The sequence below is a fragment of the Lutjanus erythropterus genome, chromosome 14, assembly GCF_056507025.1.
Source record: "Lutjanus erythropterus isolate fLutEry1 chromosome 14, fLutEry1.hap2, whole genome shotgun sequence".
In the NCBI taxonomy this organism is placed as follows: domain Eukaryota; kingdom Metazoa; phylum Chordata; class Actinopteri; order Lutjaniformes; family Lutjanidae; genus Lutjanus; species Lutjanus erythropterus.
This window is the reverse complement of record NC_139330.1, coordinates 326,181-352,500: the sequence shown is the minus strand read 5'-3', so window position 1 is coordinate 352,500 and position 26,320 is coordinate 326,181. Positions and strand designations below refer to the sequence as shown.

At 39.6% G+C, this 26,320-nt stretch overlaps 3 protein-coding genes across 4 annotated transcripts in view; all 3 read left to right on the top strand.

Annotated features, from left to right (window-relative positions):
- The window catches only part of acss1 (acyl-CoA synthetase short chain family member 1), a 21,613-nt gene extending 12,497 nt beyond the window's left edge, over positions 1-9,116 (top strand). Inside the window, exons 9-14 of the mRNA XM_084735266.1 lie at positions 4,230-4,342; positions 6,462-6,588; positions 6,663-6,790; positions 7,591-7,654; positions 8,512-8,633; positions 8,779-9,116. Of these exons, the coding sequence (XP_084591392.1) occupies positions 4,230-4,342; positions 6,462-6,588; positions 6,663-6,790; positions 7,591-7,654; positions 8,512-8,633; positions 8,779-8,970 (746 nt within the window). The 3' untranslated portion in view covers positions 8,971-9,116. The remainder of the gene's footprint in view (positions 1-4,229; positions 4,343-6,461; positions 6,589-6,662; positions 6,791-7,590; positions 7,655-8,511; positions 8,634-8,778) is intronic.
- Positions 9,117-10,639: 1,523 nt separating this feature from the next.
- On the top strand, positions 10,640-13,810 carry LOC146314955 (uncharacterized). Its single transcript, XM_084735295.1, has 2 exons — positions 10,640-10,887; positions 11,985-13,810. The coding sequence occupies exons 1-2, from the start codon at positions 10,771-10,773 to the stop codon at positions 13,722-13,724; spliced, it is 1,857 nt and encodes a 618-aa protein (XP_084591421.1). The 5' UTR covers positions 10,640-10,770; the 3' UTR covers positions 13,725-13,810.
- A 627-nt stretch (positions 13,811-14,437) lies between these two features.
- Positions 14,438-22,972, top strand: apmap (adipocyte plasma membrane associated protein). 2 transcript variants are annotated; one of them, XM_084735278.1, is made up of 9 exons: positions 14,438-14,842; positions 15,874-15,990; positions 17,902-18,017; positions 18,119-18,211; positions 19,834-19,950; positions 20,053-20,227; positions 20,466-20,600; positions 22,103-22,295; positions 22,707-22,972. In XM_084735278.1, the coding sequence occupies exons 1-9, from the start codon at positions 14,751-14,753 to the stop codon at positions 22,914-22,916; spliced, it is 1,248 nt and encodes a 415-aa protein (XP_084591404.1). In that variant the 5' UTR covers positions 14,438-14,750; the 3' UTR covers positions 22,917-22,972. The 2 variants fall into 2 exon arrangements, with proteins under 2 accessions (XP_084591404.1, XP_084591403.1); XM_084735277.1 differs by lacking the exons at positions 14,438-14,842; positions 15,874-15,990 and adding an exon at positions 16,001-16,185.
- Positions 22,973-26,320: the final 3,348 nt, after the last annotated feature.

Here is a 26,320-nt window from a genome sequence, read left to right as displayed (position 1 = left end):
TCGTTGAAACCTGCAGAAACCTGACAGCACATTACATATCTGTAGTTAAAGTAATAAGATAAAGTAATAAATAACTTTAAATAATTTACCATCATGTGTGACTGTTTCCATATTTCTACAGTCTAAGTGTCGGTTCTGACAAACTGGGGGCTCGTCTGGGTTTTTATTTCCTGTTTGTACTGCGACTTTCGTGTGATTGGTTGATTCAGGTATTTTGTTGTTCTGTTTGATGGTCGTTTGTTTGGAGCGTTTGAGTCAATCAAATATTGAAAATGTTATTGATTTGTTCCTGGGATGCAGAAATAAACAGGTTGTGTTGTCTGACCTGCAGTCGGTTCTCAGGTCGTCGTCATGATCTGATCTGTTCCTCATAAAATCCTCTCTGCATATAAAACTCCTCCTTTTGGTTTAATACGACTCATTTCAGGAGGTTTTATGATCAGACTGCAGAGTTATGGAGCTGCTGCAGACGTCAGCTGAGGTTTTATACGACACAAACTAAAACACACAGAAGAAGAAGTGAACAAACGTCCTTCAGTCTGGAGCACAAAGACACGTTTACATGTTTACAGCGCCACCTGTTGACAGATCTGCATCAAACCAGGCGTCATCTAATAGAGACATAAAGTGATTCTCCAACAGAAGCTGAATATGAGATCAAAGAATTTTATCATCTCACTCAGCTCTGCACATAAAAACACCATAAAAATACACAATAAGAGCACAACATGTTCACAATAAAACACATGAGACTGAATGAAACAATAAAATCAAATAAAAACAGTCGATTCAAACTGTAAACTTTGATAGAAAAGAATTAAAGTTTAAGTGACCCCCTAAAAAAAAAAAAAAAAAAAACTATAAATGTCAATATAATGAGCCAAACTCAAACTCTGAAGTTTTGAAATAAACTTGAAAAAGTTTGCTGACATATAATCTTTAGTTGAGATAATTCACTTTTCTTCTTTAGATAAACTTTTCATCTTTTTTAGAAACTAAAAAATAAAACAAAAAAACATTTACTTTCTAAAATTCAAAGCTTTAAGTTGATTTAAAGTAAATGATCTCAAATAAAGTTCAGTAGTTGGTAAAACTTTTTCAGAACTTCAGAGTTTGAGTTCTGCTGCCTTCATGTTTTACCTGCTGTGGCTCATTTTACAGACGAGGTACGAACTGCTGTCCAACAAATAAAGATATCAGTCATTTTAATGTTTATAAAATCATCATGTACACTTTGAAGTTTCTGTCCTGAACATTAAATTTACACGCATGAAAATTCAGCTTAAGTGATTTTTCAAAATTTGTTTTTGAAAGTTTTTTGAAAGTGAGGTCGAGATAAATACATTTATTCTGCATTTTCTTTGTGAATCATGAATTTTTTTGTGAAGCATGTCGTCCCACATTTTCATGTCACCATGGAAACAGTGTACGTTTGAGGCCACACCCCCTCACGTCTCCGTGGTGAGGAGACACGTCCCACATTTTGGACGTAAATGTGTTCAAAAACTCTGAAGATCATGGTGGAACTTGAAAGAACGTCACTACAGAACAGCTGTTTTCTGCAAATAAGGAAACTTTTTTTTTGAGTGTCCAGAAAACGTAGTTTTTATTTTTTACAGCCAATAAGAACTGACGTCAGGAACACTGTCTGTGACGCAGGACGTAAAGACGCAGGTCAAATGTCACGTTTCTTTCAGTCCCGTCGATCATCATCACTTTTATTTTCTTTAAATTTGATCCAGGAAACCGTCCTCGACATCTGTCGCCTCGACATCAAAAGCATCGGCGGCGGCGTTTTATAAAATGTGAAACTGACACATAAAGTTGAGATTTAACAGATTTAATAAGTCGGTGTCACTCGTTAACCGCTCTGACACCGCAGTGTGTAATAAAGTTTATTTGATATTGAGCAGTAAAGTCACTTTCATCCTTGAACTTACGTGTCTGTAAAACGCGACACGTTGAATTGTTGAGTTGTTGAAGCGACGTGGATGTCGGAGTAACGTGATGACGTTTAGCTGAAGTCTTCCTGTAGGAGAGTCAATCATCCACGTGCACCGCGTCATGTGACGTATATCAGAGCTGCACGATGTGGTGAAAAGTCAAAAAGTGTGACGTGTGATGAGATTAAAAAATCAGTTTTACAGTTTGACTAAAATAAACCTTTGAATGATGTCATCTAATGTCTTTATGTCGAGATGAAAAAGCAGCGGGTCGATGACTGACCCCGGTCTGTCTGTCAGTCAGCTGACCTCACATCATTTATAGACGAGGCAGCAGGTCTTCATGTTCGTGGGTGGAAACGTCAAACATCTGTGTGTCTCTGCAGAGACACGTCTGCATTAAATAAAGAAAAACAGGCGTCAGTCTGTGTTCTCAGCTGTGGTTCCGTCTGGTTCTGTCTTCACTGAAGCGTCTTTAACCCTAATTTAACCGATTAGCAGCAGAACATCTGCAGCTCTGCAGAAAATGAATTAAGATCAAATCCTCAACACACACACACACACACACACACACACACACTCCAGGACAGGACGGTCGAGGATCACTCACAGCATCGTGTGTGTGTGTGTGTGTGTGTGTGTGTGTGTGTGTGACCTAATTCCTCGACAATCACTGACTGTGTGTGTGTTTGTGTGTTTTTAAATCAGACTTTAAACTCTCTGCCAGCTGCTTCTGTCTCTGAAAAGGAGAAAAATCCCCAATAAATTAAGAAATTAAAGGAAATTAAAGCTGCATGAAGAAGAAACAGCTGACGCCCTCTAGTGGCCGACACAGGAAACACTGCTACATATTCTATAGTCAGAAATACTTTATTGATTTATACTTTATTATTATTATTATTATTATTATTATTATTATTATTATTATTATTATTTACTATTTAGTTATAATTGTATGGCAATATTAATAATGAATATTATATAACTCACCCTCTCTTTCACACACACACACACACACACACACACACACACACACACACTTCAACTTCTCTGTTCTCTGTATCTATATGTTCTTTGTTATCTGTATTTGTGTGTGTACTTGTTTGTTATATGTATGTATCACTTTTTCCATGTGCTTTTTCACCAATAAAAAAAAAAGAAAAGAAAAGAAAAACAAAGAAATATTTTATTGATCCCAACAGGGAAACTGGTTTTGTCACTGCAAATAGAAATTATATGGAAAATAGAAAAAAAAAACTAATAAATATGTCAAAATTATTTACATTATACAGCATCAATATATAGAAATGAACTTCATTCATATAATTTAATAGAAAATACCTTTTATGTTTACAGAGTTACACAGATTTATTTATTATTTAAGGCAGTTAGAAATAATAATCTGATGAATCTATGACGAGCCCCATTCTTTTTCCACAAAATACAGATATATATGTAAATATAATAAAATGTATAAAAATATTATATTTTCTTTGAATCATGTTTAATACATTGGGCATTTATGAATAATTTTATTTTAGAAACAAAAACAAATGTTTGTTACAAAGATTTGGAACATTTTAATTGGTTTCTTTCTTTCATTTTGATCATGATAACCAGGGGATTATTTTAGTGAAAATCAATTAAGAAGACAATTATTAGGAAGAGCTCACCTACTAATAAATATTTGTGATATCAAAGTGGTTATGTTGAGAAAAAAAAGATCTTAAGTTGATATTTAATGAGTTTATTTATGTATGATTGTGGTGTATTAATGCAGATTAAATCTGATGGGTCAACACACATTTTCATCATGATTTTATTATGAATTAAAGTACAAAATATTAAATAATTATAGATTGTTTTAAAACAGTAAATATTTAACTTGAAGTATTAGTGAGAATATAAACGTTATTCTTACTGTAACTTTAAAAAAATGCATGAAGGCGGCCATGTTGGATTTCTTGATAAGATGTTACAGGGGTCAGAAGTATGAATCTGATTGGTTAGTTCAGTCACATGAGAGGGAGAAACCAGGAAGTGTTGGGGAACACAAAGAGATATATTGAACACATATAGGCTGTAATATAAAATATATATTTTAGATGTTTTTTCTCACTTTAAGATGAACAGATGTTAATTAGACTCATCGAGGTGTGTTCATGCTGCTCAAATATTTATCTTCAAATTTCTGTGGAACTAATCCAGCTACACTTGAATGCAGCATGACAGAATCATACCCTAATAATAATAATGATATTTTTGGTTCCTGATTGGTTCCTGTAGAAACCGGTGGAATCTGTATCGCCCCTCGTCCTGCAGAGGAAGGAGCTCCCATCATCCCTGCCATGGCCATGAGGCCGTTCTTTGGCATCCAGCCGGTGCTCATGGGAGAGAAGGTGACCTGAACGCACCATGAAACTACAGTACTCTAAAAAACTGTTCACCATAAAACTACTCAGAGAAAATTTATTTTTATTTGTAGAGGAACGTCATCGTGTTCTAAAGATCTCAGATTTTGAGACCTCAGTCTGTTAGCATGATATCGTGACCCGGGACCTGTTAGCTTTAGCCTCAGTCTGTTAGCATGATATCGTGACCCGGGACCTGTTAGCTTTAGCCTCAGTCTGTTAGCATGATATCGTGGCCTGTTAGCTTTAGCCTCAGTCTGTTAGCATGACATCGTGACTCGGGACCTGTTAGCTTTAGCCTCAGTCTGTTAACATGACATCATGACCCGAGACCTGTTAGCTTCAGTCCAGCTGTGTTCACTGGCAGTCTGCTGAGCTCAGTTCACTTGCTCACTAACAGCAGCTAACAGCTAAAGCTAGCGGCAGTTATCAGTTAGTTACTTTAGCAACAAGTAAAACTATGTTTCCGACATCTTGTCAAACATTTTGTTGGTCTGTGGGTGAAACGCACAAGATACCAGTTAACACTTCTGACATAATATAAAGAGCGAGAAAGTGACTTACTTCATTTATATCACAACATATGTAAAGTAAATAACTTATTTTAACCCAAACTATGATCTTTTCCTGAACCTACCCAAATAGTTTTGTGCCTAAAAACTAACCAATCTGCAACCATCTTAATCAGATGTCCCTCTGGCAGCGCCTCATGGGACACTTTTTGACATCCTGGGATAAAAAAAAAAAAAGGTTCTTTATTTGGTTCTAAAGATCTGATCAGAGTGAGCGGGTTCCAGCGAGCTCTCCTCCAATCAGCTTCAGATCTGATCTGTGTGTCTCTTAATGCCACTTGACCTTTAGAGGTGAGAGGTCGTTGGATCCTTGGAGGGACACGTCTCTGTCTCTGTGTCTCTCTAATCTGTGCATTAAAACAACACCAGCAGCATCTGTTTGCTTTGATTAACAGACTTTGATCGCTGATCGTTTCTCCCCCAAATTAATTATCCGCTAGTTTTCCCCATTTTGCCTCCCGTCTGTTAGAAAGCATTAATCTGCAGGCTGCGTTCGCTCGCTCGACCGTTTCTCATCATCGCTGTTACTGAGCGTAGATTAGATTAGATTAGGCCTCCTTCAGTCTCACATCTCATCCTGACAGCAGGTCGAGGTCACTTCACTCTCACTCCAATCCTCTCAGAGTGACACAACCCGCTCTGATCAACGCTCATCATGTGTTTGTTCACTCTTTCATTTGAACCATTTAACAGTGGCCTCGTTCTGCGACAGGAAAGCTGCTGCGTTCACACACACCAACACTGATCTGACTCTGAGGAGAGACGGTGGATTCTGCTCTGATCTCTATTAAAATAACCCCACTGAACATGGACACTGGAATTCAGGTCCTTTAACAGACTAAAATCAACAATACCACAGTAGACACACGTTCAATTAGAAGAAAAGTCTACATTTTACTTCAAATTTTATATAAAAGCACAAAACGTATCATCAGCAACACGTTCCTCAGGATCAAAAGTGAAAATAATCATACATAAAGTTTGATTTATATTAAGGATTAGCCTTAAAAAAATCTACTTCTGTGTCTTCAGCCCTGGCTCTAACATTAGCATGCCCAGCTAGCTAGCTAAATACCAACAGTAGTAACTGAGCATTTCCACCAATCATTAGCTAACGGTATTATTTTATCTGTTTACAGGTAATGTTAGAAAAAGACTCATTTAAGACTCGAACATCCACTGGGACCAGTTAGCTTTAGCCACAGTCTGTTAGCATTATATCATGACCTAGGATCTGTTAGTCTGTTAGCATAGCATTGTGACGTGGGACCTGTTAGCTTTAGCTTTAGCCTCAGTCTGTTATCATGATATCATGAATATTAATATATTATAATTACCCTTAAATTAAGTGAAACTAATATATAACATATGGACTTTTTAAAACCCTCCTTGAGTATATTTTGTGTACTCTCTTGTATTACATAGTATTCTTCCTGTAGTGTATTATAATGTATATATTTTGTGAGTACATATTTCATCCTGTGATGTATTATAATGATATATTTTGTCTTGTCATGTATGTTGTGTGTCCTCAGGGTGAACCTCTGCCCGGTAACTCGGTCTCTGGAGCTCTGTGCATCAGCCAACCGTGGCCCGGGATGGCTCGCAGTATCTATGGAGACCACCAGAGATTTGTGGAGGCGTATTTCAAACCGTATCCTGGTTAGTGATTGGTCCGTGACGTTGCAGTGATTCGCTGTATGATGTCTGTCAGCTGATGTTTGTGGTTCTGTCAGGTTCTTATTTCACCGGTGATGGGGCGTTCCGCTCAGAGGACGGGTTCTACCAGATAACAGGACGCATGGATGATGTCATCAACGTCAGCGGTCATCGTCTCGGCACAGCAGAGATAGAGGACGCTCTGGTGAGACGCCACAAACACAGAAGCAAAACAAAAAACAACAACGAATTATTATCAATATTATTTTCATTTTTTTAAAAGTTGAAGTTGTCTCCCAGATTTCTGTCAACAAAAACCTGATTTAATCAGGCTTAAAAAGGGTCAGCTGTACCCTAAGGACCCCTGTCTCACTTCCTGGTTTAAAAAAGGCGGGAATTCTGCTCAAACACTGATAAAATTTCTACTTTTAGACAAATTCATTCAATAATATTTCTATCAGACGTGTCTCAACAATAACATGTCGACTCTGTAGTCCTTCTAAATCAAAGATAAATAAGAACTAAGGTTTAAAAATGTGTATTTTGATAAACATTAAGAGACTCTGAGACACTTTAAAAAATGGGAGAGCAGCAGCAGCAGGGACAGCAGGACAGCTATCGCTAACGTTAGCTGACATTAGCTTGATTATATCCAGTGTGTTTCCCTGCCAGGATTAAATAAATGTGTTCATGATGTGTGCTGATATAATTAACTAACTGTTGTATCATGTAACACTAATCAAACGCTAATGTTAGCTAGGAAGTAGCTGAATGTTTTTATGTTTATGAGTAAAAGAAGTCAAGAACAAGTTGATAAGATTAAATCCTTATATCTTATTAAACAATTATATATATATATATGTATATATATATATATATATATATATATATATATATATATATATATATATATATATATATATATATATATATATTTATATATTTATTTATTTATTTATTTTTCTTCTTCTTGAACATGAACTCTTCATGTTGTTTGTGTTGCAGGACGAACATCCAGCTGTTCCAGAAACAGCTGTGATCGGAGTCCCACATGACATCAAAGGAGAAGGTAGGAAACACACCTGACCTCAACTCCCAACACTTTCAAAATAAAGGCACAGAGGTGTAGAAAATAATAGTCTTCCTGCTGGTGAAAGAGTTAAATATGGAAACAATATCTGCAGGAGAAAAAACAAACAGGAAATAATTAAATGAAATCATTGTGTAAATATATAGTTTTTAAAAGATTTTTTGTATAAACTGATAAATAAAATAAGAATATATTGAATTTATTTATTTATTTTTTACTGTTATTATTCTGATATTTATTTATTTACTGTTTGTTGTTGTGTTTGTGTAAGCTTATGTTTGTTTTACATTAGTGACTCTCTGCTGCCTCCTGCTGGACTGTCAGTGACCTGCAGATTAAACCTCTGACACAAACTGACTCACAGGATCAAACACAAACCATCATTTATTAAAACTGAACACAGATGAAGTTGAGAAATCAAATAAAGGGATGAAAATATATTTATTAACATGTTTTACATGTCAGAAAATCAAATGAAGTCCTCAGACTGCAGAGCAGGTTACAGTAATAATAATAATAATAAATATAAAACCAAGAAAAGCAAAACATCAGTGAACTAAATATATAGATAGAAATATACAATGAGGAGAGAAATAAGACTGTAAGATCAACAAGGGGCAAGGTGAACCCAAATAATGATGATGATGATGATGATGATGATAATAATAATAATAATAATAATAATAATAATAATAATAACAACAACAACAACAACAACAACAAGAATAAGACACTTATGTCTAAACCCCAGACTGTTTATTCAGCCACCATTTTTATTTTTTGCTGATTGTGTGTGTGTGTGTGTGTGTGTGTGTGTGTGTGTGTGTGTGTCTCAGTCCCATTTGCCTTCGTCGTTCTGAAGGAGGAGTTTGGCGATGACCCGCCTCTTGTCCTGCGGCAGCTCAAAGAACTCGTCGCCACAAAAATCGCTAAATACGCTGTCCCAGAGCACTTCCTGGTGAGGCCCCGCCCACCTCCACTTTCCACGGCAACACAATCTCTCTCTCACACACACGCACATACACACACACTCACTCCTAACTTACTTCACTCACTTGATGTGATGTCACAGCGTCCTAACGATCCCGCTGTCTGTCTGTCAGGTAGTGAAGCGGCTGCCGAAGACGCGCTCTGGGAAGATCATGAGGCGAATCCTCAGGAAGGTTGCCATGGAGACAACCAGCGACCTTGGAGACGTGTCAACTTTGGATGACCCATCTGTCGTCAAAGAGATCATCGAGACCCACGAGCGGTACAAGAAGCAAAGAGGAGATGAGGAGAAGAAGAAGAAGTAGGAGGGAGGAGCCTCAGGGACAGGTGATAGCATCGTTTCTCAGGTCGACCCGAAACATCTCGATGCTGCAGAGAAGACCAGCAACCTACCCACAATCCCCTGCTCCTGTGTGTCACTCACAAGACTTAAAGTGTTTGAACTTTAGCTCTGAAGAAATCACATGCAGAGAAGAAGAAAAGGTGAAACTGAGAGCCAGACTAGCTGTTTCCAGTCTTTATGCTAAGCTACGCTAGCTGTTTCCACCTGTTTCCAGTCTTTATGCTAAGCTATGCTAGCTGTTTCCACCTGTTTCCAGTCTTTATGCTAAGCTATGCTAGCTGTTTCCACCTGTTTCCAGTCTTTATGCTAAGCTACGCTAGCTGTTTCCAGTCTTTATGCTAAGCTAAGATAGCTGTTTCCACCTGTTTCCAGTCTGTATGCTAAGCTAAGCTACTTGACTAAGCTGTTTCCATCTGTTATGAGTCTTTATGCTAAGCTAAGCTAGTGGTTTCCACCTGTTTCAAGTCTGTATTATGAGCTAAGCTAGCTGTTTCCAGTCTGTATGCTAAGCTAAGCAGCTGCTAGCTGTAGCTTCATGTGCAGTGTACAGATTGAAATCCGTGTGGTCATGTGAGAGGAAGATTTTTATTCTTCAGACTGTAAACAGTAAAAGTGAAGTTTTTGTTTTGTTTTTATTTTTCACTTTCAGCAGTTTGATAGTTTGTTTTTTTTAAATCAGTTGAACTGTGAATTTTTTACAGTGACTTGGTGCCTCTTGAGGGAAAATCGGTTTTAGTTTTAGAGACTTAACTTCAGTTTTCACATTAAAGTTGGACAATTTGGTCCCAAAAAATAATAATAATTATTTTAAATCTATTTTCAGCTCATAAATATTTTAATCAGGTTTGAATTCTGAGTCTTTTTATTCTTGTTTCTTTTGCGTCTACTCTGATTTTTATTTTTGTAACAGATGAATATATAATGAAATATAAGAACATATTTTATAAATTTATAGTTATTGAAATTATTGACAGTGAATCTGATCACATGCTGTGTATCATAAATAAACTTTCACTAATAAAAATAAACTCTGTTGTCTGTGTCTGATTTTCATCTGAATTAAGTTTTATACAACACAAACTAAATATATTTTTTATTTTTATCATAAAATGTAGACAGGAGCAGATAATTAAAAACGGTTTGTTTGTTATTTTTTTTTTAAAAAAAATAAGGTTTCATGATTATATGTCTTTGTTTTGCCTTATTTAAACAAACAAATACATTTATTTAAATTTAATTTAAACTTAATTGATTTCATGAATTGAAATAAATTTGAATAGTTTTATGATATGATAAGACTAATACATTACAGACATTTTAAACACATTTATTTAATTACATAAAATGATTAAACTGTTTTATGTATTCATGTTTTTGTAATGATTTGCTGAATATATTATGGGTTAATTTTTGTATTTTTAAATAAGGTACCAATATAATAAAGCTAAAATAAAATAAATAAAGTGAAATTAATATTTGATAAAAGCTACTAAAAAACATTTCATTTCATTTCATTTTTTATTTTATTTTATTTGTTGTGTTTGCGTTCTCCTGCCGGCAGGGGGCGACCACCCCCCCCCCCCCCCCCCCCCCCCCGTCCTCTCCCCTTGTCGTAAAATGAGCGTCAGTCAACAGAAAGTGTCGTAAATCTCTGAGTAATGGCGGCTCAGCGACAGTAAACACACTCGGTTGCTCTGTGATGTTCAGTTTGTAGTTTTTACTTCGTGATAAACTTTTCATTGTTTCATGTTTCATTAATAAAATGAGCTCCTCGGTGCAGCAGCTCGTTTCCGCCATGTTGGAAGAGTTCATGTTGACGGCGGTGACGGAGATCTGTGAGAGAGTCAAAGTACCGGAGGACGAGGACACACACACTCAGGTAACACACACACACACACACACACACACACACACACACACACACACACTCACACACACACACACACACACACACACACACACTCAGGTAACACACACACACACACACACACACTCAGGTAACACACACACACACACACACACACACACTCAGGTAACACACACACACTCAGGTAACACACACACACACACACACACTCAGGTAACACACACACACACACACACACACACACACACACTCAGGTAACACACACACACACACACACTCAGGTAACACACACACACACACACACACACACACTCAGGTAACACACACACACACACACACACACACACACACACACCCCAACTGTTCATTTATTTATTATAACAATGATCAAAATTAATAGAATAATAATGAATCGTTGACAGATTGTTTACACATATTCTTCATATTGTTTACTAGTTAGCTAAAAATTTTTTATCTGATTATTTTATTCTTTATCCACCAAAAGAGCGAAGAGACTAAAAAGAAACTAATACTTTATGTGGACAAATATTATAACTGTAACTGCTGAAGCTTTATTAAGGTTATGTTCTATTTTTTAAATCACATTTAAAATCAATTAAAGTTTGTTTGTCTCATCTGTCAGAAAGATTTTTTTAAGTTAGAATCAGTTTTCTAGCTGCTCATTAAAACAGACTTTAATTCTTTTTTTAAATTTTGAATTTTGAGAATAAATTTGACAAACCATGTAGACTTATTTCTCAAAATACAAAATAAGTAATAATGATTATAATATCTTTCCTTCTGGTCTTAATTAATTTGAAACTGGATTTTTAAGTGAAGCTTTTCTTCATTAACTCAAAGACAGATTCACTTTAATTTTATTTCAGTCTGTAAACTTTGTGTGAATGAAGTGTTAACTTCAGCTGTGTGGGTTTAAAGTGTGATTTTATCTTTCGGGCTGAAACTTACGATTATTTTCATTCATCATTTCATTAATCTGTTAATTACTTTCTGAATTAATCATTTAGTTCTTTGTGAAATCCTGACACATTCTCCACCTGTTCTCACATGTTTGGACCGATGTGTGTGTGTGTGTCTCGTGTCAGGAGGCGGAGCTTCAGGCGCTGGTGAGGAGACTCTGTGAGTCTCTGCTGCAGCATCTCCGGACGCTGTTGGAGGACGCTGCCATCCAGCCTCAGCAGGACTCCGCCCCCCCTGCAGCTGGAGGACACACTCAGGTGGAGGTGAACCACCAATCAGATGATCCTGCAGGTGAGACCAGCCAATCAGAGCAGCCTCCTTCTCTTCCTCCTGCGGCGGCGGTGGAAGGTGGCGGCAGACGGATGTTCAGCTGCAGCGTCTGCAGCAGCAGCTTCTCCAGACACTCCAACCTGACTGCTCACCTGCGCGTCCACAGCGGGGAGCGGCCCTTCACCTGTCCCACCTGTGGGCGGGGCTTCTCAGCCCGCAGCAGCGTCACCATCCACCTGCTCACCGTCCACCACCGCCAGCGGCGCCACCGCTGTGCTCACTGCGGCAAGCTGTTTGCCACACACAGCCACCTGAGGACCCACCAGACATCCAGCGGTCCGTCCACATGTTTGTCCTGTGGCGAGACACTGGCCGCAAGGTGTTCCCTCAGAGAACACAGGCGGACATGTCAGAGGACGGGCGAGATGTTCAGGTGCACAGCGTGCGGGAAGGTGTTCTCCAAACGGAGCTACCTGTGTGCTCACCTCAGAGTCCACCTGAGGGACAGACCCTTCAAATGTCCCACCTGTCAGAAAGGCTTCACCACGCGCCGCAGTGTCCACGTCCACCAGCTGAGTGTTCACCGCGGCGTGCGGCCATTCACCTGTGGCATCTGCACGAAGACGTTCAGCCAGCGGAGCGGCCTCACTGCTCACCTTAGGACGCACACGGGCGAGCGTCCTCATTCCTGCGAGGAGTGCGGGAAGACGTTCTCCAGCCGCAGCAGCCTGTCCGTCCACCGCCGTGTCCACACCGGAGAGAAGTCCTTCAGCTGTGACACTTGCGGGCGGAGCTTCAGCGTGGCCGCCAACCTACGCCGCCACCAGCTCGTCCACTCGGGCCACCGGCCGTTCAGCTGCGACGTGTGCAGCCGCAGCTTCACGCAGGCAGCGCACCTGAAGGCGCACGCCGCCGTGCACAGCGGTGAATGGGCGTTCATCTGCAATGCCTGCGGGAAGGGCTTCAGACAGCGAGGCGCACTCCTGCTGCACGAGCGCAGCCATACCGGCGTCAAACCATACAGCTGCGGCGAGTGCGGGAAAACCTTCTCCTCATCCACGTCTCTCAAACGCCACCAGCTGATGCACAGCGAGCGGCACGCTCACACCTGCAAAGAGTGCGGGAAGAGTTTCAGCAGTGCGCACAGCCTGAAAACGCACCTACAGCTGCACAGCGCCAACAAGGCGTTCTCCTGTGACGTGTGTGGGCGGGGCTACAGCTCGCTCAGCTACCTGAAGACTCACCGCCGCAGCCACTCAGAGGGGACGCCGTTCAGCTGCGCTCAGTGTCAGAAAAGCTTCTCCACGGCAGCGAGTGCCAAACTGCATGAGCGCACACACAGTGGCGAGAAACCATACGTGTGTGAGGTGTGCGGGAAGAGCTTCAGCGTGTCGCAGAACCTTGTCAGACACAAACGTGTCCACAGCGGCGAGAAGCCATTTGAGTGCGGCGTCTGTAGGAAAACGTTCAGTCAGAAGAACAACCTGAAGACGCATCAGCTCGTCCACACGGGACACAAACCGTTCAGCTGCTCCGCCTGCCGCCGCTGCTTCACCTCTACCAGGAGCCTCCGCCAACACAGGTGTGTCCCCACCTGACGAGGGACAGACAGGAAGTGGACAGAGGACGTGTGTCTGTCACTGTAACTTCTGGAGACTGAAACCTCAATGTTTTCTGTCATTAATGAAACATCTGTCTCCTGTGATAACGTCTTCAATGATTTATTTATTTATTAAACTGGTTCTTATTTTATATTTTTGTTTATTCTGAGTTTATTGATGCTGGAAAAGTTTCATTTGAAATAAACTTTAGTTTAAATGTTTTGAAATTGATCAAAAATATCAAATCTTTGGAGAAACAGCTTCTCTGAGAGTCAAATAAAAGACATGGTCATTTTATTTGACACATTTTTTGAGCTCATGTCTAAAATGTTTGATTTCTCTGATGGAACAAAATAATAAATCTGAGGCTGAAGTGATGAAGTCAAGGAGATGAAATAAACGTGTTTGAGTTATTTTATCAGAAATCCTCCCTGAAATGATTCACACTGATCCCAACAGGACTATACTGGGTATAAATACAGTATAAATACATATATATGTGTGTGCATATATACATGTGTGTGCATATATACATATATATATATATATATATGTATGTATACATATATATATATATATATATGTATATATATATATATATATATATATATATATATATATGTACATATATGTATATATATATATATATATATATATATATATATGTATATAATCTGTGTTTTCCTTAATTCTTTTTTTTTTTTTTTTTTTTTACATTTTATTTCACTTTTAGGCTCCCTTTTAATCTTATTTCTATTTTCTCCGTATTTTTCTAAACTTCCAAAGAAAACAAAGAAAAAAACGCCGGAACGTTTTTGTCTTTTATTTTGAAGTGGCAGACCGGAAGCAATATGTCGTCATAGTAAACAGCCTCTCTGTGGTGTGGTTCTGTGTAGGATGTGTCGGTGCATCTCTCCGGCTTCCCTCCCGCTGTACCCGGGTTAAACCTCCACACCAGGACCGAGTCGAGCTGAGCCGAGAGGAGCCGAACCGAGCCGAGCAGGTGAACCGTCCGCGTGCAACATGAATGAGACGGAGGGGCTCCGGTTCAGGCGCGTGCACAGACCGCAGGTGATCACGGACGAGCTGCCGGAGAGCCGGTACAAAGGATCCGGGTAAGACCCGGGACTCGAGAACCCGGACTGAACCATTCAGACATACAGGGACACCTGGAGAGTAACGTGAGCAGAGGAGTAACGCTCTATTACCGTTACAGCTGTTGCAGCTGCGGGAAGCACAGAAACCGCAGCTGGTCGATTATTGATAGAACAGGAAGTGGTTCTGTCTGATTATTGATCAGAAGGAGTTGATCAGGTGCAGCTTATTGATTATCTGAGCTTCCTGTTCAGATGATTGATCGATCAGGAGCTGATTTGATTCTGGTAAATGATTAATAACTGATAATATTCTTCCGCTGCTCTTCAGGTTTAATGTTTGTCAAATGTTCTCAAGGTTCCATTTCATGTTAAAAGAATATTAAAGAGATCACATTTCTAGCCAACACATAACACTCTTAGAACATTCCCGCAACGTTCCTTACAGGTTTATATTTGATAACCCTCCCACAACGTTCTAGAAATGTAGTACAAATTGTTTTTGTCCAAGGTTAGACTGTCAAAATGTTCTAACAACCACACAAAGGAACATTTTGGGGGTTACATGTTGTACCATGTATCAAACTTAAAGAAAACATTCAACAAACCTTGTTAAAACATTCTAGAAACATTTTTAGAACCATCATGTTAAAACTTTTAGAGAACAATCTCATCAAGCTAAACTCCCTTAGCTACAAGGCTAGTAACAAGCTGATGTTAGCCAGAGAACTAGCAAACTAAACATGTTTGCTAACTGTTCATAGGTGCTAACATTAGCTTTCACATTAGCTTACCAAGTGACTTAATGGTGTTGCAGTGCAGTTACATTTAGTAAAAACTGGGATTATTAGCAGGATTGCTATTTTAAAATACACAGAACAACACTAATGTTAGCTACACAGACCAAATGCTAATTTTAGCTACACATACCAACTGCTAACATGAGGTAAACAGACCAAATGTTTATGTTACCTGCACAGAACAACCGCTAACTGTGTAATGCTAACCGTGTAATGCTAACTGTGTAATGCTAACTGTGTTTCCTCTGCCAGCACCTACAGCGGGAAGGTGTTCCAGGTGACTCTGATCTCTCTGGGCTGCTTCCTGCTGCTCCCTCTCCTCGTCATCATCCTCATTCTGGAGTCACCCATCCACCCCGAGGTGTTCAGGTGACCAGAACGTTCTAAAGGTTCTGTGTTCTCTAGAACGTCAGCTGTGTGACAAAATTAAAATAAAACCATGAGCTTGTTCTGTTCCTGTTTAAAATGAAGTTTTTTATGCTTCAGAACAACATTGTTGTTACCTGCTGGTCTGGGGAGTAACAGATTACATGTAACAGGATGAAGTAATTAGGATACAAAAAGGTAACTATTCTATTACAGTCACAAAAAACGACTTAATCAGATTACAGTTACATTAAGTAAGAAGTTGGGATATTAGCAGGATTTCTATTTTAAAATACACAGAGCTAACGTTAGCTACACTGACCAATTGCATCGGTCCCTGAACGCAGCACAGGGAGACGATTTTCAGTCTGTTGGTTCAGTTTGTGAATATTTGAACTCTGTGCTGCAGTTTTCTGAATATCTGTTGACTCTGCAGATTCTGCTGGTTAATAATTCATGAAGACAAACAGCTGAGACAGACGAGCAGGTTTGGACTCCTGCGGCTTCATTTAATGTCCAACTTGGTTATTTTACAGAGAAGTTCTGAGACATTTTGGTCTGAAACAAACAAAATAATCCCCCATCGAAAGTGGCGTAACTCCGCTGTGTTCCACATGGGTTTTTAGGTCAAAGAGGCCTGACATTGGTGTAAACTTATTGTTTCATTCTTCAGCTCCCTTTTATATATTCACACAAGTTTGTTTTGTCTTTCCTCCAAACCATGGATGTATTATGATCTAAATGCGCACCACCGTCAGAGCGTCTTGTTCCCATGACAACTGACCGGAGAAAGACACATGGCGCGTCATGTTTATGGGCTTCATGGCTGTGGCCACACCAAGCAGCTGGAGCGGATCCAGGTTCGGTCACGTTCAGATTACCGGTAGTGTCGGTTCTTGTGACGACCCTAGTCTCAAGTCTGAGATCATGATGGCGCCGTGTTACAGCCGACAGTGCTTGTTTACCTGCTGTGGCCGTGCTGCTGCTCGGACCCGTGTCGTCACTGGCCTGGCTCCTCCCACCACGACAGAAGAGATCTGACAGTTAACCTCAATTAACTTTTTTTTTCTTTTTTGCCCTACGCTTATCTGCACCACACATCTCTTTTTCTGGTGGCTTCTTTCTTTTCAGCATCTTTGCAAATCTCCTCTACCTTACTTGCTTTTTTCTTTCTTTTTTTCCAGACAAATAACGGTCACCGTCTGAGCGGCTGAGCCAATCACATTCAATAGACGCATGTAATCGGTTCAAATTGGGAGGGGCCGCTCGTATCCCCCCTTATATGCAACAAAATGCAGTGACCCAGTCTGACGCTACACTCTGTGCTACCTGCCGCTGCGAGGGTCAACCGCGGCAACATTACATTAAAAAAAAAAAAGTTTGACATCTACGCCACTGCCCATCGACCAGGAGATCAGAGAGAATAAAGACGAGAAAATAACACGTGATTCTAAACAGGATCAAAACTTCACACTCACTCTTTTAATGACTGAAGTTTATGAGTTTTCCTGGTAATGACAATTCAAGAATAAAGTTGTAATATTTTAAGAAATTAACCTTATTTCTTCAAAAAAGTAGATATAAAAGTTATGATAAAAAATGATTATAGTTGGAGAGTAACACTGCACAATTCTTTAGAATAAAGTCATTCATCTAAAAACAGACTTTATTTGTGCAAAGTAAATTTTTTGTTATCACTAACAGTGGTGCTAATACTTTGTCACTGTAAAAAAAAAAAAAAAAAAAATTAAATTATGGATTTTAATATTTCCATCCTATTGGCTCATATATGTGCCGCCCCCTGCTGGTCCGGACGTTGTGTGCCGCCCCCTGCTGGTCCGGTCGTTGTGTGCCGCCCCCTGCTGGTCCGGTCGTTGTGTGCCGCCCCCCTGCTGGTCGTCTTGTGTCCTGCAGTCTGAAGGAGCCTCCGGTGATGAAGGGCTGCTGGGAGCCGAACCTGAAGCTACGAGAAGCTCAGAGACTGTTTGAAGACCAGCTCATCGGACCAGAGTCCATCGCCAACATCGGAGGTCAGACTGACACCCAGACGGTGCTTATTTAGTTAAATCCTGATGATGAAGTCCATGAGGACGACTGCGAGCTGACAGATGTTTGTGTCTTCTGTCTGCAGATGTTTTGTTCTCTGGAACAGCTGATGGGAAGATCGTGAAGCTGATTGGTCGAAGAATTCACACGGTGACGAGACTTGGAAAACTGCCGTGTGGTGAGGAAAAAAAATTTAACAGAATGCTAAGGTTTAATTTAAGTTAAGTTCAGTTTAATTCAGTTTATCGTCAGATTCAGTGACGTCTTTTAAATCACTTCTTAAAACCCATTTTTATAGACTTGCTTTTCTGTGATGTCGTCGTCATGGCGATGTCTTATTCCATTCCTTTATTATTATTTATATTGACTTGACAACATCATGTTACGTCTGTAATCTCTGCCCTCTTCATTTTAACTTATTCTTAGTTTTATGTTTTTCTAGTTTTACTGTTCTTATTTCTTTTACTGTGTTTTATTGTTTTTTTTTTCTTCTCTGTTTTAGTGTCTTTGCTTGTGTCTTGTTTTACTTCAGTCTTAGTTTTATTCCTGTTGTTCCTCTGTTGTTATTTTTCCTTGGTATCCTGCTCTTGTCCTCTTTTACTTTGTCACTCTGAAAAATTATATAATATTTTAATTCACTTTAAAGTTTAGTTCAACTCATGGTTTGGTTAAAGGTTTAGTTGAGTTTGGTTTAGAGTTTATTTTAAGATTTAATTTAATTTATTCTATTTTAGAATTTAGTTGAGTTTAGTTTAGGGTTTAGTTTAATTTAGTTTATTGTATTTTAGTTTAGTTTAAACTTGAGTTTATTGTAGATGAATGTTTAGTTTAGTTTAGCGTTTACTTCCCTTCTCATCTTAGTATAGTTAAGTCTAGTGTATTTTTAAAGCTAAAAAGTTTTATTAACTCAGTTTAAACTAAAATGTTGATGTTGAATGTCTTTTCATAATAAATTAAATTTTTTTATTTCTTCTTTTAAAACTAATAAAGAACCAAACTTTAAACTACAAAACTACAAACTAAAAACATTAAACTAAATTAAACTCAATTTGAAGTGTTTACCTCAGTGTAGTTTAAAGTTTAGTTTAACAGAGGTAAAATGGTGATGTTACTGCTGTTCGTCTCTCTGTGATGTTTTTATGTTTTTATATTTTCAGTCACAGGCAGTGACCTTTGACCTGCTCACACACACACACACACACACACACACACACACACACACACACACACACACACACACACACAGATCTGTTTCCTGTTGCTTCATTCTGGAGATTTTAAGTTTCTCAACCATCAGGTTAAAAACCAGTGTGACAGTTTAAACCGTCGGCGTGTTGAGACCTGCTGCTGAGCGTCTGTTTCTTCTTCTGTGGTTTCAACATTAAACCGTCAGACCGTTTCAGATGCTGATCACAAAATAAAAACACCAGTTTGTTGATTTTATTTGACATGAATTGTTTTATTTCATTTTATTTGTTATAAAACACATCAGAGTTATTTTTCTTCACATTTATATAGAAAAACAGGACAAACATTAAAGGAGGAAACTTTCCACTGCAAGCTTTTATTGTGAAACAGGAAGTCAATGCAAGGAGATAGATTAATTTTAGTGTGAAGAGTTTTACAAACTAAAAGAAACAAATTATTTTTGGAAAAACTAATTTAAATGTATTTAAGTCGGATAAATGTTCCTGTTGATGAATGCACAGGTTTTAATTTTTAATATAAAGTAAACGACGTTTCCTGTCGTGAGGAGATCAATAAAGTTATCTGATAATTGATCCAGTTTTTGTCCTTCAGGGTCCAGAGAGGAGGAGTCGAGCTGCGGGAGGCCGCTGGGGATCAGAGTCGGACCCAACGGGACTCTGTTTGTAGCCGACGCCTACCTGGGCGTGTTCGAAGTCAACCCCACCACAGGTGAGTCACAGCGCTCAGTTTTCTTCTTCTCTTTTTATTTATTATCATTATTATTATTATTATTATTAAATGTCTATATTTTGCTGTTGTTTTTCTGAGCAGGTGATGCGACCCGGTTGGTGTCGGGCGGTCAGGTGGTCGCTGGCAGGAAGTTGTCGTTCATTAATGACCTGGCAGTGACTCAGGATGGGAAGAAGGTGTACTTCACTGACTCCAGCAGCAGGTGGCAGCGCAGAGACTATCTGAACCTCATCATGGAGGCCACAGCCGACGGACGGTACGATGAAAAATAAATAAAAGATTCCAACATAAGTTTAATAAATCCAGGTTTAATGAAGTCAATTGAGACGCTTAATTATTCAAATTATAATAAATCAATCAATAAATACTTTTCAGTGCTTGTGAGACATTTAAGTATAAAAGAGGAGGGAATCTGTTTCTGGTGCTCTGCACTTTCACATTAAAAGCCCTCCTGCATGACTTTCACATTAAAAGCCTTCTTGTTGTGGTGACAGAGTGTTGGAGTACGACACAGAGAGCAGAGAACTGACGGTGGTGATGGAGAACCTTCGGTTTCCAAACGGCATTCAGCTGCTTCCTGATGAGGAATCGGTGCTGGTGGCAGAGACCACGATGGCCCGAATCCGCAGGTAACACACCTGACACACACCCTGAACACACCTGACATACACCTGGAATACACCTGGAACACACCTGACACACACCCTGAACACACCTGACACACACCTGGAATACACCTGGAACACACCTGACACACACCCTGAACACACCTGACACACACCTGACACACACCTGACACACACCTGGAATACACCTGGAACACACCTGACACACACCCTGAACACACCTGACACACACCTGACACACACCTGACATACACCCTGAACACACCTGACACACACCCTGAACACACCTGACATACACCCTGAACACACCTGACACACACCTGACACACACCTGACACACACCTGACATACACCCTGAACACACCTGACACACACCCTGAACACACCTGACACGCACCCTGAACACACTTGACACACACCTGACACACACCTGACACACACCTGGAACACACCTGACACACACCTGACACACACCTGTTATACACCTAAAAATGTATACTTCATTTAATTTAATTTAATAAAGTCAGTTCTTTACAAATCAAATAAATAAATACAATTAAATGAAATAACATTAACTAAAAAGTTTCCCCATAAAGTAAATTAAATGCTGTAAAAATCAAATAAATGAAATAAAACATTATATACGTCACAAACTAATATTAAATAAATATAAGAAAATAAAATAAAAACATGAAAAGTTCTGTATGATGAAGTTCTTCACAAAATGAAAATAAATAAATGAAAATAGAATAGTTCCAATAAAAGCTGATCAATAGTGACCATAACAAGAGCAGAGGGTAAATTCATGAAGCTGATCAGTTTGTGATCATTGATATTGATAAGTGTGTGTGTGGATCATATATGATGAAGGTTATATAATCTCTCTGTGAAGCAGGACGACCATGTCAGGGATGTTGGCTCGCTCTGTTACCACGGAAACAAGCTGCCGGCCTCGTTTTAACCACAGGAAGAGAGTGTGTGTGTGTGTGTGTGTGTGTGTGTGTGTGTGTGTGTTTATTTTCATCCTTCGTGCTGTGATGGAGACACTCTGAGCTCAAACTGACTGCAGCTGATTGAACACAGATTCATATAATGAGTTATTACACATGTCATAAAGGATTTATAACAGACTGTAAGCGTTTATAACTGACAGTCGACATCTACATTTAATAAAACATTTAATCACGAGTCCTTTATGGAACAGCTGACTGACACGGACGCTCTGTTGTCGTGACGTGTCCACTCGAGTGCTGCAGCCGTCGGAGACAAAGAAATTATTTCTGAACTTTATCTTAGTTTTGAATTAAACCGTTAACAAAATGTTACATTAATTCTAATAAAAAGAAGTTTCTGATTGATTCATTTTACTGTGAGACATAAAACAGTTAGGACGTGTTTAAAACTTAATTTTTTTTTCTAAAACTTGTTGACAGTCTTGACTGGTCCCAGTAGAACCAGAACCAGACCAGTACCTGGCTTCTATAAACCTTGTGTGTCTCTGTCAGAGTCCATGTTGCCGGTCTAAACAAAGGTGGGATGGACACGTTCATGGACAACCTGCCCGGCTTCCCTGACAACATCCGTCCCAGCTCGACCGGAGGTTACTGGGTGGCCATGTCCGCCGTGAGGCCGAACCCTGGATTCTCTATGCTGGACTTCCTGTCCCAGAGACCCTGGATCAAGAAACTCATCTTCAAGGTAAGACAGACAGACAGGGACCACGTCCAGGCGTCCAGCTGGACATTCAGGGACTAGGAAGTCCTTCAAAGATGTCCAGGAAGTTTACAGACTGTGATGCTTTTAATCAATAGTTTCAAGCACCGAAAAATGTCTCGTCATTTGGTACCAAATCAGTGTCAGTGAACGCAGCATGATGGTCCAAGATCTAACAAGGCTGCTGATTGGCTGGTTCCACATCGTAGAGTCAAGCAGGAAAAACTCTTCGTTAACGTAACGCCCAGAGACAAAGATCATCATTTATCTCCATGTCAGCAGACGGGACATGAGCCAAACTAAAAAATACAGTTCCATGTTTTCTTCCTAGTAAAATGTTAACAAGATGTTTCCTTCCTGTTTCCTTCCTTCCTTCCTTCCCTGTGTCCTCTGCAGCTCTTCAGTCAGGACGTCCTGATGAAGTTTGTCCCTCGGTACAGCCTGGTGGTGGAGCTCCACGATGGCGGCATCTGCACCCGGAGCTTCCACGACCCCAACGGCCTGGTGGTGGGCTACGTCAGCGAGGTGCACGAGTACGACGGCAGCTTGTACCTGGGCTCCTTCCGCTCACCGTACATCGCCAAACTTGACCTGCGTAAGGTCTAAAAAAAAAGAAACCCCACGAGGAGTGGATGGACGAACAGACGGATGGACATTTGTGACGACTCGTCTTTAACAGTGATGTCATGACGCATCAGGACATGAAATACGAACCGTCAGACTCGGGTGACGGCGTCTAAACTTTTGTTCCTCCTCAATTTTAACAAAATTAAATTCAAACCTTCAGCGTCTCCAGAGACGAACCTCAGTGACCCCACCAATCAGAACGTAGTGTTTGTGTCAGCTGATCGGTGTTTGTTCTGACGAAACAGGACGAGAATCAGACTCACCAGGCTGCAACTAACTATTATTTTCTCCATAAAATTATTTTCAGTTTATTGAGAGATCTGACAAAGAAAAGCAGTAAATTCTCACATTTAAGAGCAAATATTATCATCAATAAATCAATTAAAATATTTTATCAGAATTCTTGCAGATTAAATTTTGACCATCGACTGTAATCAATTGACTAATCATTGCAGTTCTGATTGATGATCTCATTGACTTATTTGATCAGATAGTTTCTGGCTGATTTCTCCAGTTTAATTTTTTTATTTACACAAAGTTCTTCTTCTGTTTCTGATCAGAAACTCTTAAATATTAAAAACTTTGTTTAAAACTTTTTCTAGACAAACATACTGATATTTTTTCAGAGTGAAGCATCAAGAAAGGTCGGAGCTGCAAAGAATAATCAGTGAATTAAATATTAAATAATCATTTAATTTCAGCTACTTTGATAATCAGTTTCAGTCATTTGAGTCCAAATTCTCTGATTTCAGCTTCTTAAATGTCAGAGTTGTGGACAAAACAAGACATTTGAAGACGTCATCTTGGACTTTGGGAAACATTTTTCACAATTTTATGGACCAAACAAATAATTAATTAATGCAGAAAATGATCAGCAGGTTGATTAAAAGTGAAAATGATGTTTAGTTGCAGCCTCGACTCAAAGCTGTTCTCAGAACCAAAAGATTTCCAGCGATACTCAGAATCACTTTGACCCGATGAGGAGGAAGAATCATTTTGCACTAACAAGCTGAGAAATTGCTAACAAGCTAGCTCAGGCTAATTAACTCACTCACCAACTGGTTGGATTACTCACTGTTAGCTTGCTAGCTAGCTTGCTGGGCTAGTTTAGCCTTATAAACATATATATCTTGTGCAGGTAAACATGCTGATATGACTTATTTTTGTCCAGTTGATGTTTTGAGACATGCAGGTCATTTGTCACTACCTCCCGCTAACGTTGTTCGGTCTCTGTTAGCGTCGTTACTGCTAGTAGCTGCCATTTCTCGCTTTAATACGTTAGCTAGCCTGAGCCGACAGATCAAACTGTGGCCTGTCGTTCAAAAACAGGTTTGAGTGTCAACCTGAACTACCATCTCTTCCTAAACATTAACCACGTCAAAGATCACCATGACAACAAATTTCACCTGGCTATGATGGATGAAAGCAACTGACGCAGGTACTTCTGCTCCTTCATCATGCTGATGATCGACAGACACGATCGGCTCACGTGTGAAACTGTGAAGACGCGGCTGCTTGTAATTACGATTTAAAAGATGAATTCAGTTTTAATAAAATGGAAACTGATTGAACTCATATTTAATAAATATAGTGTCACATGATCAGTTTATACCCTCGTAGAACTGGACGTCTTCGTCTTGATGTGAACTTCAAAACTCAACACGTCTTGTTTCAAAATGGCTGCCTGAACACGCAGATGGTTTCATCATGTTCTCATGTGGTTCTCTCAGCAGGTTTAATTGTTTACAAATTATTTTTAGGGTCGCTGTCTCAAAGGTCCAACGATAGAACCGTAATCCTCATTAATGTTATTAATATCTGTATTGAAAAGTAGATCTGATCACCTGTTTTTTTTTTCAGTGATCTGGAGATCAGGATGAAATGAAAATGTCCCGTTGGTCCATTTGTCCAACAGCCCGCTGTCCCCAAAAACAAATGGCCACTGCTCCAAAGGCCCATTGTTCTGAAAATACGTACTCTCATTGGAGTTTTCTGACGTCCGTTGTCATGGTAACAATAAAGAGGTGGTTAATGTTGTTAAACAGTTGTATTTTGGTCCCATGGCTTCGTGTTGATCGCTTTAGGACCCGTCGGTTTGGGAACAGATCTCAGTTTGGGTTAAAATAAGTCTGTTATGATACGTCAATAAATTTATGTACATAATTTGGTGACACCGGAGTGTGTTTTCAGAATAACAAGCCTTCGGGGCAGTGGGTGTTTGTTTTTGGAATAATGGCCTGATGGACTAATGAGCTTTCAGAACAGGGGGACATTTTTCTGTCCACTCAGAAGACCTGGGGTTCAGGTCTCATGTGAAACCAGAAGTCAACGTGAATCTTTGAAGTTGTTTTAGTTTTGTTACGCGCATTTATGTGTCATTTTGTGAGATATTGGTGATCGATTGATCATTTCAGGACGTGTTGGTTTGGGGAAAGATTACAGTTTGGGTTAAAGTAAATATTTTACGGTACATCAGTAAGGTTATGAACATAATTTGGTGACACCAGAGTGTTTATTTTTGGAACTACGGGCCCTCTGAGCAATGTGCGTTTGTTTTTGGAATAACAGGCTGTTGGACCAATGAGCTTTCAGAACAATGGTCCAATGGAACTGTGGTCATTATCTCAGGATAACGAGGTTCTGTACTTGTTCTGTCCACACCAGGAGGAGATAAAAAGCTAATTAAGCTAACGCTGAGCTAACGGGCCTGAAACATTTAACTCTGCAGCTGTTTTCAGAGACGTAGATGTTTGTGTTTGTTTTCTCGTGTGGTGAGAACTTCCTGTTCCTGTTGAGACGAGGTGCCAAATTTAGTTTGAGGTTCTTTGTTTGGTTGGTTCTTTTTGCACTAAAGAGGTTGAAGTGTGAGTTTCTGTTTTTAGTATCCGGAACATGTTCTGATCTTCTGGATCACAAACTCTCCTTCACTTTAGTTCTGATGTGTATTTTTAGATTTTTTCCTTCCTGGTTCGTGACGGATCGACTCGTTCTGCAGCTTTCAGCTCCTTTAACAGAATAAAATCTGCAGTTTGAAACAAACTTGTGTCTGTTTTTTTTTACTCATTCTCCTCAGACCTGAACTCTGAAGACGTTCTACTGAGGACGGGGTCCCCATGGCAACAGGTAAAGGAACATTACACTTTATTCTGTCCGAGTCTGTCCATTAGTTCTATCAGTAACAACAGTCACAAGCCAAGTTCCAAGTCAGGTCTCAGGTCAAGACAGACAAGTCTTAGGTCAAGACCTTTATAAAGTCTTGAGTGAAGTGCCAAGTCCAGACAGGGAAGTCACAAGACCTTAGTCAAGTCCCAGGCCAAGTGCCAAGTAAAAAAAAAGGCAATTCTGGACTCAAGTCCCAAATCAGACAGGTGAGTGCAGACTGA